Source organism: Lissotriton vulgaris, chromosome 8, assembly GCF_964263255.1.
Source record: "Lissotriton vulgaris chromosome 8, aLisVul1.2, whole genome shotgun sequence".
NCBI classification, from domain to species: Eukaryota; Metazoa; Chordata; class Amphibia; order Caudata; family Salamandridae; genus Lissotriton; species Lissotriton vulgaris.
Window position 1 is genome coordinate 169658155 of NC_141696.1, and position 15812 is coordinate 169673966.

At 47.4% G+C, this 15812-nt stretch overlaps 1 protein-coding gene across 1 annotated transcript in view; it reads right to left on the reverse strand.

Annotated features, from left to right (window-relative positions):
- The window catches only part of RSF1 (remodeling and spacing factor 1), a 540450-nt gene that overhangs the window by 441356 nt on the left and 83282 nt on the right, over positions 1-15812 (reverse strand). Inside the window, exon 5 of the mRNA XM_086933896.1 lies at positions 6199-6356. Within this exon, the coding sequence (XP_086790022.1) occupies positions 6199-6356 (158 nt within the window). The remainder of the gene's footprint in view (positions 1-6198; positions 6357-15812) is intronic.

Sequence of the window (15812 nt, forward strand, 5' to 3'; positions counted from 1 at the left end):
TGGCACTATGAAGATACAAGATGCCATCATGCCTATTAATGTCATGAACACTCTTGCTTGGAGAGACTGTTGGTGTTGAAAAGTTGAGACTAAGGCTTGAATGCTCTGTATACTGGCTGGACTGGGATACGCTAGAGCTGTAGATGTGTTTATGGTAGCTCCTAGATACTGATGCACGTGCGAAGGCTCTAGGTGCGACTTTGTGTAGTTGATCGTAAACCCTAAGTCGTGCAACAGTTGAATTGTCAGCTGAGTGTGTTGTACACATTGGTGAAATGATTTGGCTTTTATGAGCCAATCGTCCAGGTAAGGGAAGACGTGTATCTGTTGTCTTCTGAGATGTGCTGCTACTACTGCTAAGCACTTCGTGAACACCAGTGGAGCTGTTGTGACACCAGATGAAAGGACTTTGAACTGATAGTGCTGTCCTTGTATTACAAACCGTAGGTACTTCCTGTGAGCCGGATGTATTGGGATGGGAAAATAGGCGTCCTTTAGGTCTAGCGTTGAAAGGAAGTCGCCTTGTTGCAACAGTGGGAGCACTTGTTGCAGCGTGATCATATGAAAATGATCTCATCATATGTAATGGTTGAGGGGCCTGAGGTCGAGAATTGGTCTCAGTGGTCCGTCCTTTTCGGGAATTAGAAAATACAGCAAGTAAACCCCCGTCCCCTGTTCCTCTAATGGGACTTGTTGAATACATCTTTTTGTAGAAGTGCTAGGACTTCCTGTTGAAGCAGAGTCAGGTGATCTGTAGACATAGGACACTGCCTGGGTGGTATGTTTGAGGGGGGTTGCTGTAAGTTCTAGGCAGTAGGCATGTTGGATAATCTGTCTCCCCCACCTGTCCGTTGTGATGGAGTTCCAGACAGGCAATAACTGAGTTAATCTGCCCCCCACAGGAGTGGAATGCTGTTGGGGGAGCAGGGGAAGTCACTGTTTAGTTGTGAAGGAGGAGCGATTGCTGTTGATACCGCGTCCTCTTCCCTTGTTATTATTGCCCCTGTATCCTCCTCTAAAATATCCGTTTGTTAGAGGACGTTTGTGTTTGTGTCTTGAAAGATGTTGCTGTGTCTGCTCCAGTCTGCTTGGAGCCTCCTCTACAAAAGGAGCGACGAAAAGAACCTCTAGTCTGTGTGGACTGTAGAGCTCCCATTGACTTTGCCGTATCCTTGTCTTTTTTCATTTTCTCCAGTGTAGTGTCTACTTCTGGACCAAATAACTGGTTTGCACCTCTTGTTTGAACCTGGAAATGCGCAGCCATGCATGTCTCCTGAGTATCACGCTAGTATTTACAGCTCTAGCAGCTGTGTCTGCGACATCTAGTGCACATTTTATTGAGGCATTTGAGATTAATTTGCCTTCTTGAATGAGCTCAGTTGCCTGATCTTTATACTGATCTGGAAGGTGCTGTATTAGTGTCTCTAATTGGTCGTAATGAGCCCTGTCATAACGTAAGAGAAGGGCTTGTGTATTCGCAATGCGCCATATATTTGTAGCTTGTGCAGCAATCATTTTACCGGACGCATCAATAACTTTGGATTCCTTGTCAGGTGGGGGCGTTTCACCAGAAGTCTGTGAATTCGCTCTTTTCCTTGCATTGGACACCACCAAGGAGTCTAGAGGAGGATGTCCCTTAATATAGGTTGGGTCAGAGGGTGCAGGCCTATATTTCTTTTCTATCCTTGGATTCAGTACCCTAGCACGTACAGGATCTTTGAATATTTCTGGAGCGTGCTTAACCGCATCGCTGCTGCGGCGATTTTTGCGCTGTGCGGCTTTTTTTAAAAAGCTGCGTTACATGACGAGCTCAGCTCGTCATCAGCACACGCCACCCGTGGCTGATGACGAGCTGAGCTCGTCATCAGCAGCGAAGGGGTTAATGACTCCTTTGATCATGGGCAGAATGTGAGTGGATCTGTGTGATGGCTCAAAAGTATCTAACAGAAAATCCTTCTCAATTTCATCAGGGTGCATTGTAACATTGTGGTAGATAGCAGCTCTGTGTAAGAGGTGATTAAAGCCAATGCTGTCCTCTGGAGGAGAGGGCTTTGATGGGCGTAACTGTGGATCCGGGATATCAGGCACATTATGAGGTGGAAAAGTATAGACATCCTCATCTAAAGGATATGTATTTGGGTCTGCATTCGGATCCTCCCCACCACCTAAGTCATACTCCTCATCAGTTTGTGGTGAATGTGAGGATGCAGGAGAGGCTACAGGAGAGATTTGAGGTGAAATGTAAGGAGGGATAGGAGAGGAAGGAGATACAGGAGAGGGAGGGTGCATAGGGGAAGTTACACAGTTCTTTTTGGCAGGAACCACAGGTGTAGGTGGTGTTTCTGTAGATCCTCTTGTTTAGGATCTGGTCTGAACAATTCTTCCTCTTCTTCCTCTACAACCTTCTTCAGCCTCGATTTTTTAGGTTCCGATAGAGGTTGTTTTTGTCGTTTTGCCTTGGGAGGTGTTACAGTGTCCCGTGGCAAAGTTCTTGGTGCCGAAGGTGTTGCTTTCGGCTTGACAGGCGTGTACGAGGGCTTCGGAACCTCGGGATCCGGCCTTGCGGGTGTTGTCACCGGAGCGGCAGTCTTCGGAGTGGAAGCTGACTTTCCATCTTTATCTTTGGAAGTCGACGGCTTCGGTACTACTTTAGTCTGCGGTGCCGAAGGATCTTTTGATTTCGGTACCGAAGGGTCTTTCGCTTTCAACGTCGAAGGGTCTTTCGCTTTCTGCGTCCAAGAATCTTTTGGTTTCGGCGCCGAAGAATCTTTTGGTTTCGGCGCCGAAGAATCTTTCGGTTTCGGTGCCGATGAGTCTTTCGGTTTTGGTGCCGAAGAGTCTTTTGGTTTCGGTGTCGAAGATTCTTTTGGCCTCGGTGCCGTTGGAGGTGGTGGGATCGGCACGTGTAGTTTGCTTGGTGCCGAAGCACCTGAAGGCGTAGTTGTCTTCCTCGGAGCCGAGCTCGAAGTCTGAGCTTTAAGAGGGAGCGCTTGGTCTCGACTGGGCCCCTTGGGCGGAGTGCTGACCTTCGCCTTTGGCTTGGGCAGTGTATGGGGTGCAGGGGCAGAGGTACTCACGGGTTGACGTGATGAAATCGAGTTGTCAGAGTACTCTGCCTCTGATATGATCTGGAGATCCGGCGAATCATCTTCTTCTGGAACGAGCGGAACCTCGTCATTGAAGATATTCTCCGGTGCTGGGGCTGATCTCCTCATCTGGTGTCGACGGGCCCTCCGATCCCTAATGGTCTTCTTCGATAGGAAGGACGCACAAGCTGTGCAGGTCGACTCGTTGTGATCCGGCGATAGACAGAGGTTGCAAACCTCGTGATGATCGCTATGCAGGAATTTTGCCTGGCATTTCGGGCATTTCTTGAACGGAGTTCTTTCCATGTGGTGTAGGCCGCACGGTGTTGATAGGCCTAACAGCCCACTTCCATGACCGGAATGGAAGTTATGTCGTCGAAAAGCCTTGTCTTCGATGTCGAAGGTAGTTTCTTGAAGTTTGTGGAAGTTTTGTGCTTCAAAGTTGCTGGAAAAGTTTTTCTAGCCGGAGCGAAGAAACTTTCATCCAAATCCAGTGGCGGAAAAAAACAATCTAAGGATGGAGCTGATGCCCATGCGCAGTATTGTCCAAGGGAGGAGTCACCTATATCGTGACTACAAAGACTTCTCTAAGAAGACAACAACCTGCAATCATCCGAGCCCAACACCAGGTGGCGATCTAATACATAGTGTACGATCTGCATCTCATATGCCTCGAACACTTATCTTCCTGAACTTTGATCTAGTTTGAGGTAGGTACAATGTTGGTCTGCATCTCTTTTGACCCTGGCTTCTGAACCACTGAAGTGCTGGGTCGAACAGACCCTTTAGTGCAGTATTTCAATAGAAGGTTGATAGAGAGGATTGAGAGCCGCTCTATGCAGATGTTCTTCTGTCCGTTCCAGACACATTGCTGTAAATACAGTGCAGACACATGGCCTACATCCACAGATATAGTATTCAGTCTGGATTTAGAATCGACTGATCAAAGTCTTCCTAGTTTCCTGTTGAGAATGGTATCACATCCTCTCTGTCACGTTACTTGCGGCAAATCCATGCAGAGGGATTCAAGTACCTAGACACTGAAATATTCAAAATATAGGCAGTATTTTGAGAGTACAACTGGAATGTATTCCTTGAAATTCTAAGAATGAATGCCCAGCAGTAAATGACTCTGACCTTATTGCTCCCAAGATGCCAGCTCTTTTAAAGGTGTCACTTTCCAAATTCTCTGGAAAATTCCACACTGGATTCCTATGGGGCGATTAAAGATGTACTGCAATCTCTTTTGTGGCACAGCATATAGCAATTTTGCTACCTATTCTGCATAGATTGCTGTGTGAGGATGGCATCTTACTGACCAATGTTTGTTCTCACTTGGCGGTCATTAATGACTGGGCAATTGTCTACTTGGAGAACTGTTAATCTGAATCAACAGAATATTAATAGGACAAAAGAGATTGACTGGGCAAGACCTATAGAGGGAAAGGGCCTTCTGCCAGCCATACATAATATGAGAAAACACCGTAGACTTTTTTTGGGATGGATTTTGTTGTATATACACAAATAAGGATGCCCTATGGATTTCACGTAATCTAGAATATATCCTTCAATAAACTAAATACATGATACAGCCATTTTATTTGATGCAGTATGAACCTCAATAGATTAAGTGAAGTGTTCTAGTGAGATACGCAAACAAATAAACATACTAAATCGGGCTATAGAAAGCAATGCAGGAAATTCTCAGACCAAGCTCTAACACTGAAATACATAACTATTAGTGAGGACTCCCTAGGAATAAATAGCGGAAAAAAACATCTTGGGTGGCATGAAGCTGGCTCCTTCATATTCAGTGCTTTCATGGTACAAACCATGAATTGTTCAAACTTGATGCAGGGCTTTTCTACAACAGAAGCTCTCATTGCAAGGATTAGAGAGCAGTGTGTGAGGCATTTTCTAGGGGTAAGTGGGGCAGTCTGGTCGTAACGGCTGCTTACTGTGTGAGCACTGTCATTAATTAATAGTATGTCAGGTCCACCCATATACTATTGAACTCAACTATTTTGTTAATTTGTTTTATATTAATGCAATGGATTACGATTTGAGAGTGGCATGTAGCTCAATTGTTAGAAATATGAAGTAGGTGGATAAAAGGATGGGAATTCCTAGAAGAGGTCATTTCTATTCAGGAGCTAAATATTCAAAATATTTTGCTTATTTTTAGAGTAAGCAGGAGAAGCATAAACTACAATAATCAATGACTAATACATCTAACAGCCTTATATATTTTGAAGTTTCAGATGTAGCAGCAGCTAACTTCCCTTAAGAGCAAGTCTGTGGAAAGCCAGACAAATTTTCATCATGAGAGATGGCCTACAAATTTAAGAGGGTGACCAATCTGTGGCTTAATTTGGTATCTTTCCTGTTTAAAAAGTTTTCTGTCACACAGAGGTCATACATTTATTCGCTCTGTGAAATGTCCCGCTGATTTACAGCAACGATGTTTTGGTACTGCTGTGCTCATGTCCACCACAGTAAATTAAAATGGTACCCAGAGGGGCACTTCCCTAGTTTGTTTTTTACATGAATCGTATTGGGACGCAATCAATATTCTCCCATTGCATGTGGCTGGTCAGGAGTGGATCCCTACGGAGCACGAGGTGTCAGCAGCAAGAAGAAAAAAAAAAAGATATGGAAACAACCACCACAATTCTGAACAATGAAGGTTACAAAGAGGAAGCTGATGCCTGCAGAACACTCATCTCTAGAACCGTTAACAACCCTGCATTAAGATCACCAAAAATCAGAAGACGGCACATGATTATAACAGTACAAAATGAAGAGCTAGATAGTTCTCCCATTGTGCACAAAAAAATCTTTTTTTGAGGAGAGTAACTCAAGATAAAGGGCTTTGGCTTCCTACTTGATTGTCACCATTTCTCCAGCTGTTTCTTGTTATTTTCCATCCAGTGACAGAATTGCAGTAGTACTCTAGATTGTGGTACGGATTCATAAGTCTTCAAAACAGTTCCAGAGCAATGACATCTCCTAGCGCTGTTGCAACTTCACACAACTCATTTTTATTTCCTGTTGCTTTTTCAATTGATAAGCTGAACTCTTGTCTAAATTAGCATGAGAGAGAAAGACACACCTTTTGAATGTACATTTTCTTCCTGAGGTTTGAGGTCTTCCTCATTTGGAACTGGACTGTCATTGGAGGAACCATCCTGCTGTTCTGGCTTTTTCAGCAACGATGGGTCTATCTGTGCTTTCAAGAGTTCAAGTGTTTCAGCCAATTCATTCCTTGTTCTGAAAAAGGAGTTACAAAGAATATAGCTGAAAAGAAACCATGTTAACACCACGAGGAACAAAATATAATAAGGATTTTCACATACAAGATGTATAGACACAAAAGATGTGATGATATACATAGCCAGACAAATTCACTTTGCCCATTCCTATGCCTGCTCTAGATGCAAGAGCCAACATAGGCACAGAGCCAACGGTCAAAGAGCCTTAGCAATTATGTTGTCAATTTAGGTCTTGCCCCACTTTTGCTTTAGAGCATGCTCCATGCATAACCCTTCTTGTAACAGATACTTTCAGGCTTCCCTCCCTCCATTCGTAATCATATCATGACATATGGCACTACAAGAATGCTTCTGCATAGTAATGGTTTCAAATTTTGCTTGTGTCTAGGAAGGATTATGTTACTTACCCTGTAAGCATCTGTTTGTGGCATGTAGTGCTGTAGATTCACATGCTCTACATACTCCTACCAACTAGTGTTAGGCCAGAGCTGTGCAAGTTATTTTCCTTTAAAGAAGTCTTTAGAGTCCCAAGACCGAGTGACTCCTCCTCTCGGTGATACTGCAACGGGCATCCACTCATTTGTTAGATTGTTTTCCTGCAGACGGGTGAGAAATAAGTGTATGGAGTGTGTAAGAACAAGGATGTCCAAGCCAAATGTCAATTTATCAATCACATAAATATGTAATGTAATTACAACGGCCATAGGTATCAGGGGAGGAGGGAGGGTGCATGTGAATCGACAGCACTACATGCTACGAACAGATGCTTACAGGTAAGTAACCTAATCAGTTCAACGGCATGTGTGGCTGTAGATACACATGCTATGCATAGACTGTAAAGCAGTCCCTCCGTAGGAGCGGTGATTAGCCTGTGGGAGTTCCTGTAGTTTGAAAAAGGGTACGTAGCACTGCCTGACCTACATTGGCTTGTTGGCGTGCTAAGATATCCACACAGTAGTGCTTAGTCAATGTGTGTGGGGTAAACCAACCATGAAGCTGCCTTACAGATGTCAGCTATGGGAATATTTCCTATCAAGGCCATTGTAGCTCCCTTTTTACAAGTGGAATGTGCTCTGGGAGTAACCAGGTAAAGGTCTTTTAGCTTTAATGAAGCAAGTTTGAAAAAATTTGACTATCCATCTGGCTTTACCGGATTTGGATATACGGTTTCCTGTATGAGGTGGAGAAAAGGCTACAAAGAGTTGCTTTGTTTTCCTGAAAGTTGTAGTTCTATCGATGTAGATAAAAAAGTGTTTCATTAACATCTAGGGTATGAAGAGCTCTTTCGACCACGGAACCAAGGTTAGGGAAAAAAACTGGAAGCTCAATGGATTGATTGAGGTGAAACTGAGAGACTACCTTAGGTAGAAATTTAGGATTAGCACGAAGAAAGATCCAGCTTGTCTTTTATGTATTTGAAAGAATGGTTCCTCTAATGTTAAAGCCTCGAGCTCGCCAACACTGGCTCCTCCTTGGCATGCCCCTCACCGAAAATGCTTGGAGTGTCATCTCCGCATCCGAGAGACACTTATAGCTGCCAAGGTTTCAGATTGCTCATTTGTGATAATTTCATAATTATGAGTGAAATTTCAATCACTACAAGTGACACTATCTCTGTCACCGCTGACTAGAGTCACCCAACCGTAAGCGGCGTAGCCCAAAATGACTTAATAAGTGTGACTTCAACAATGTCGCATAGCTAAGGGCTCCAGAAAAGTACTGTGGACACCACAGAGGGACTAGACTGTGTGAACGTCAGCAACACACAGGGCACTGGCAGACAGCTGAACAGGACAGCACTAAAATCGCTATTATAAACCATTACCAACCAAACTTAGCAGAGAGTGAGAGAGATTATACACACTTAGCTTGACCATTGATACTCAACAATAATAAAATAAGGACAGCTGGAAAGATATCAAGAAAGGTGTCTGTATCAGACAGTCTTCATGTCTGTATACTTTTTGGCCTTGGAACAGGGAGGATGGGTGTTGAGGTAATAGGCAGAGGATTCATCATAATTGGTTGGGATAGGGAAAGGAGTTTCTCTATGGGGAAAATACTTTACCCTTGGAGTAATAAATATGCTACTTACTAGTATGCATCTGTTCTTGGCATGTAGGGCTGCTGACATTCATATCTGTGCATAGATCGCCGCCTAGTGATGGGTCCGGATGATTGCACCTTGTTGTCCTGGAAGAGTCTTTGAAGTATCACGAGATAGGTGGCTCCTCCCCTGGACTACAGTGCGCATGGGCATCAACTCCATCCCCAGATTGTTTTTAGCCATTGTGGCCAAGATGGAGTGAAACTCAGTGAATGATGACCATGCTATGAGTATATATGTGAATACTGCAGCTGCTACAGGCGCCGGGGAGGAGGGCGGGCGATATGAATGTCAGCAGCCCTACATGCCAAGAACAGATGCATACTAGTAAGTAGCATATTCAGTTCGAGGCATGTGGGCTGCTGAATTCATATCTGTGCATAGAATATATAGCAGTCCCTCCATTAACGGCGGCCGCCCGTGCCAGCTGCAGCAGTTTGGAAAAGTGTCTTGAGAACAGCCTGCCCTACAGCTGCCTGCTGTTTGGAGTGCACATCAACACAGTAATGTTTAGTAAATGTGTGTGTGGTAGACCATGTTGCTGCTTTACATATGTCCTCTAAGGGAATGTTTCCAAGGAAGGCCATAGAGGCCCCCAACTTCCTGGTGGAGTGGGCTCTTGGCGGAATGGTAAGAGTGCGTTTTGCTTTTGCATAGCAGATCTGGATACATTTAACGATCCACCTAGCAATACCAGCCTTGGAAATAGGGTTACCTTTGTGGTGTGGCGCAAAGGCGACAAAGAGTTGTTTAGTCTTTCTAAAATCCTTGGTCCTATCAATGTAATACATTAGGGCCCGTTTAACGTCAAGGGTGTGGAGCATCCGCTCCGCCAGTGACTCAGGATTTTGAAAGAAAACAGGCAATTCGATTGTTTGGTTGATGTGGAACTGAGACACAACCTTGGGCAGGAACTTAGGGTTAGTGCGGAGCACCACCCTGTTGGAATGAATTTGGATAAATGGCTCTTGGATTGTGAGGGCTTGCAATTCACTGACCCTCCGTAGCGATGTAATTGCTACGAGGAAAGCCACTTTCCACGTCAAGAACTGAATCTCGCAGGAATGCAGTGGTTCAAAGGGAGGACCCATCAGTCTGGTAAGAACCACATTGAGGTTCCACTCAGGAGCTGGTGGAGTCCGTGGCGGAATGACTCGTTTGAGGCCTTCCAAAAAAGCTTTGATGGCCGGCACCTTGAAGAGCGAAAGGTGTTGTCTAGTTTGGAGATATGCGGCCATCGCAGACAGATGAATGCGAATGGAAGTATAGGCCAGATTACACTTGTACAGATGGAACAGGTAGCAGATGATGTCTTGAATGGAAGCATCAAGCGGGTTAATGTTGTGGTTTGCACAATAAATGGCAAACTTTTTCCATTTTGCCGCGTAGCAGGCTCTAGTAGTAGGCTTCCTTGCCTCCCGAATGATGTCCATGCAATTGGGAGGTAAGTTTAGGTAGCCAAACTCTAGGACTTCAGGAGCCAGATCGCCAGGTTGAGCTGTTGCGGATCTGGGTGCTGAATGTCGCCATGGCTCTGCGTCAGAAGGCTCGGGTGAGACGTAGCCTCTGATGTGGTACCACGGACAATTCCAGAAACGTGGTGTACCATGGCTGACGAGCCCACGTTGGAGCAACCAGGATGAGAGTCATCGAGTGTTGCCTGAGTTTGCGTGCCACCAGCGGTATCAGTGGTGCTGGGGGAAAAGCGTACGCAAATTTGCGTGACCAGTTCATCCATGTCGCATTGCCCTGCGACAGTGGGTGTGGGAATCTGGCGGCGAAGCTTTGGCATTTTGCGTTCTCCTGAGTGGCGAACAGGTCGATCTCTGGATGACCCCACCTTTGGAAGTACGGCTGGAGTACTGATGGATGTATCTCCCACTCGTGCATTTGGTGGCTGTGCCTGCTGAGCAGGTCCGCCATCTGATTGTCTTTGCCTGGGAGATGCTCCGCCATGAGGAAGATGTTCCTGTGAATGGCCCACTTCCACATGCTCTGAGCCAGATGAGACAGCTGCGGAGAGTGTGTGCCTCCCTGCTTCTGAATGTAGTACATTGCCGTCATGTTGTCCGTCCGGATCAACACAACCTTGTTGCATAGATGTACTTTGAAGGCCTTTAGTGCCATGAAGATTGCCATCAGTTCCAGAACATTGATGTGCATCTTCCCCTGTTGCTGAGTCCATAGTCCCTGCACAGTGTATTGGAGTACATGCGCTCCCCATCCCTGGAGAGAAGCGTCCGTTGTCAGGATAATCTGTGGCACAGGCTCCTGAAACGGTCGGCCCTTGCAAAGGTTTAGTGGATTCCACCAATGCAGAGAGTTGTACGCCCGACCGCTCACCAACACTAGGTCTTTCAACTGGTTGTGAGCCTGAGTCCACTGACGTGCTAAGCACTCCTGAAGCGGACGCATATGTAGTCTCGCGTGCGAGACAATGGAGATGCAGGAGGCCATCATGCCTATCAACTGCATGAACACTCTCGCTGGAAGCGAGTGTTGAGGTCTAAATCTTTGGATCAGCGACTGAATGTTGTTGACTCTCACTGAATTCGGCTGTGCTGTGGCCGTCAGAGTATTTATAGTCGCACCCAGATACTGCCGTACGTGGGCGGGCTGGAGATGGGACTTTGGATAATTCAGTGAGAAACCCAGATCGTGCAGAAGGTGAATGGTGTGGGACACGTGGTCGGCACACTGCTGGGCCGACTTCGCCTGAATGAGCCAGTCGTCCAGATAGGGGTAGACGTGAATGTTTTGACATCTGAGATGTGCCGCCACCGTCGCCAGGCACTTTGTGAAAACCCTGGGTGCCGTGGTGACCCCAAAAGGCAAAACCTTGAACTGGTAGTGCTGGTCTTGTATGGTGAACCTGAAGTATTTTCTGTGTGAAGGATGTAGTGGAATGTGGAAGTAGGCATTCTTCAGGTCCAGAGTTGCCAGGAAGTCCCCCTGTTGAAGCAGTGGGAGAACCTGCTGCAGTGTGAGCATGTGGAAATGCTCTGATAGGATGTAAAAGTTGAGGGGCCTGAGATCCAGGATGGGTCTGAGGGATCCGTCCTTCTTTGGAATAAGAAAGTACAGGGAGTAAACTCCTGTACCCCTTTCTTGCAAGGGCAGGAGCTCTATTGCCCCTTTTTGCAGCATGACTGCGACCTCCTGCTGCAATAAGTGTAAGTGCTCGCCGGACATAGGACGGTGCTTTGGGGGTATGTTGGGTGGAGTGGATGTGAGCTCCAGACAATAACCGAATTGGACAAGTGTCCTGACCCACCTGTCCGTGGTGATGGACTTCCACACAGGCAGGAACTGCTGGAGTCTCCCCCCGACCGGTGTTGCGTGGTCGGGGGGCAGCGACAAGGCGTCACTGTTTGTTGGCGGTGGAGGACCTGGAGCTGCTGTTGCCACGTCCTCTACCCTTGGTGTTGTTGCCGCGGTAACCACCTCGACCCTTGTTGGAATAAGAAGTTTGTGTGTTGCTTTTGTAGAATTGCGCTGACTGCGAGAGTTGACCCCTTGAGGTGCCCCTAGTATTGGAGCGACGAAAGGACCCACTCTGAAACTGCTGGGATTGCAAGGCACCCATTGATTTTGCGGTGTCGGTGTCCTTCATCTTTTCAAGGGTGGTATCAACCTCAGGGCCAAACAGGTGATCTGGGTTGACCGTTTGGTTCAAGATGGTAGTTTGAATGTCCGGCTTGAACCCAGATATCCTTAGCCATGCATGTCTACGAAGCATAACGCTAGTGTTAATAGCGCGTGCGGCGGTGTCAGCCACGTCTAGCGCGCACTTTATGGAAGCATTGGAGATAAGCTTCCCCTCCTGTATCAACATTTCTGCTGCTTCCTTATATTGATCCGGCAAATGCTGTAAAAGGGTCTCTAGAGTATCATAGTGTGCCCTGTCATAACGTGCCAGTAGTGCCTGCGTGATGGATATACGCCACATTTTGGCTGCCTGCGCTGCCACCCTTTTCCCTGAAGCCTCAAAGACTTTTGATTCCTTGTCTGGGGGAGGAGCATCACCCATAGTCTGTGAGTTGGCTCTTTTGCGGGCATTGGAGACAACCAGGGAATCCAGAGGCAACTGTCCCTTGATATAAGTTGGATCAGTGGGCGCCGCCCTGTACTTCTTGTCGATTCTTGGGTTGATGACCCTCGCCCGGGTGGGCTCTTTGAACACCTCAGCTGCGTGCTTCAAAACACCCTTCAGCATTGGCAGAGTTTTTACAGTTTTTTCAGAGACCGAAAAGGTGTCAAAGAGGAAGTCGACGTCCACTGGGTCAGCATGGAGCTGGACGTTGTGATTGGCTGCTGCCCTCTCAATGAGGGCATTGAAGGCCGCAGAGTCCTCAGTGGGGGAAGTTTTGGCTGAGAAAAGCTGAGGCTCCTGTCCAGAATGCGGGTCCCCAGGATCGCCACCAGCAGACCATGGTTCAGTAACATCCTCTGGGTCTGTGTAGATGGGATAGCTGTACTCATCCTCGTCGTCGCCTTCACCTGCCTCGACATTGGAATGAGTGGGCGAGAGTTCGTGAGCCTGTGGCGAAATGGGCTCCATCAAGGCAGGAGTACCAGCAGAGTCCATCTTCGTTTTGAGTGGAATTTTGTATGACTCCAATAGTGGTTCAGGGGTGATTTTCCTTTTCAGGAGGGAAAGTCTGCCCGTGTTGGCATCGATAAAATGCTCCTAACGCTCCTCCTCTGCAAGTGGTGGTTGCCGTGGGCCGGGGACCACCAACGACTGCTTCGGCGTCGAAGACACCTTCTCGGGCACGGCGGCCCTTGGTTTAGCCGCGAAAGCCTTCGGCGCCATCTTAGGCGGCAAGGTGAAAAGTATCGGCGTAGGCTCCTTCGCCGGTTTCTCCAGAGGCTTGGGCGGCACAGGGTCCTTCGGCTCGACTGTTGCGGCCCCTTCCCTGATTCGTTGCAGGGACTCCGTAACCTTTTAGTGAACGAGGCGGATGGACGCGCCGGTTCGACAGAGTCTTTAGCGGCCGGCTTTGGAGCGGAGACCGAGGATGCACCCTTTGGAGTCGATGCACTTGGCGAGGCAGAGAGGGACTTCGGGTCGTCCTGCCGCTTCTTCGGGTCGAGAGTGGACCTTTGGGGTCGTCGACCGTCTTCTTGCCTTCGAGTCGACCCTTGCCGGCGTCGACCGTCTTCGGCGCCGATGCGGCTGCGTCGGACCCCTTAACCTTAGGCTTTGAAGCAGTAGCCTTCGGGTCGGCCATCTTGACATGGCTCTTCGGCTCGACGGCCATCTTAGATTTCTTCGGCGCCGAGGCCTCCGAAGTCTTCGACCCGACCAGTGCGACCCGCACTTTCGGTTTCGATTTTTCTGGCGTCGAGACCGTAGGTTTCACTTTCGGTTTTGGAGGCACCGGGAGTTAATATGTATCAATGTCCATGGCCGGGCCGGAAGGCGGAGCCGTGGAACGTACATCAAGGTCTCGGGTAAGGCCCGAAGGCGATCCCTCAACCTGGGCCTCATGAGTTCTGTCGGCCCCGGAGGCAGTCTGAGGAAGCTCCTCGTCCGAGCTATCCTCTACCGTGGCAAGGGCCCTGTCGTCGTCACCTACCTCCTCAACGACTTCATCGAAATCTTCGGCCTCTGCGTCGTATTCGTCCTCGACCTCCGACGCGGGGTTAGATTCTGTGATCTCCTAGATATCGTCGTCCTCGACATCCCCAGCATCGAAAATGTCCGTAGGCGGTGGGGCAGATTGCTGGGCCTCCAGGCGCGCAGCTCGACGGAGCTTGAGCGTTTTCTTGGACCGGAACCTGGAACAGGCCATACACTTGGCCTCGTCGTGGTCCGGTGACAAGCACTTGTTACACACCGGGTGTACATCGATATGTGGGTACTTCGAGGCACACACCGGGCATCGTTTGAATGGACTTCGGTCCATGATGGATGAAGAGTCTGGAGCGTCGAGTAGGCCCCTCCGTGCCGAAAGCACGCGGAAGAATAATGTCGGTTCGGAGCCGAGAAGTTACGAACCCGAACGAAAGACAATACCGACGCAAGTCCTAAAGACCTTTTGGTCTTAAGCAAAGTGAAGTTAATAACTATCGATTCCGACAGGAGGGAACCGAACACATCCGAACCCAATGGCGGAAAAAAACAATCTGGGGATGGAGTCGATGCCCATGGGCACTGTAGTCCAGGGGAGGAGCCACCTATCTCGTGATACTTCGAAGACTCTTCCAGGACAACAAGGTGCAATCATCCGGACCCAACACTAGGCGGCGATCTATGCACAGATATGAATTCAGCAGCCCACATGCCTCGAACCATCTTTTCTATGAAAGGTGAGCTACATAACTCTCCTGCAAGGAAAGACTTATTTTCTGTTGCACCTTCCAATGGGTAATTTCTTTTTATTTGTTTGGATTTCATTGGAATATTTAAACCAATGATCGTTCAAAAACCAGAACATTTCATAAACCAGTATGTTGTTGCTGTTTCCACTGATATCAAACAAAGCGAGATAAACCATACCGTGCTCTAGAAAATACATATTAGTGTTCTAAAGTCAACATTTTGCAACTTTCAGCTCCAACCACTACACTCTTAATCACTGTCAACATGCGTCAAATGTAGTAAACTTGAACAAGGCATATGGCACTTTTCAGATGTATTTTCTGGTATGAACAACATATGTTCTGTTGCTGAAATTAGCTTTTGTAAGCATTGTTTCTAGTAATTTACCTTACTTTCATTCTCTCCCCAGCATTTTTGTGTCAAGAAGACATTTTCACATACCTATGTTTGCGGACGTCTCCACGGTTAAGATTTGAGATTCTATTTCATGATGATAAACAATGAGCTCCACAATTCACATGCCAGCCAATGGATTCGAACCTCTATGCTGATGTAAAAATACCAAAATCACGCGTATGAAAAAGAAATTACAGTTTAAGGTTCATACGATAAATCCCAGGCTCGGAAAAGAAAAAAAAAAGAATGTAAAACAGAACAAAAAGGAATTGAAAAACTTCCCCTATGTCAGGTTAGCCTGCGCTGAGATGTCTCATCACTTTCACATTTCCGGAATGCCTGGAGCCAGCTTCGAACCGTCTCTCTGCTCCTGCAAGAACATTCTGCCAGGCGGCCGAGCAATGCAGGAAGCCCAAGAACAAGTAGCCAACACCGGCACCGAGGAGGCCGGGGGCCTCCATGATAGTAGTACATGGTGTGTCACAAGGTCAGCAGCCTGCTGAGCCATTCTTTTCCATGTTGAAATTGGCCAACAATTCAGATTTGGGAAACGGAGTCTGAGTGGGGCCAGGATTAAGAACGGTAGCCTTAAAAGAGCCATGTTTGAAATTAAGCCTACCTCA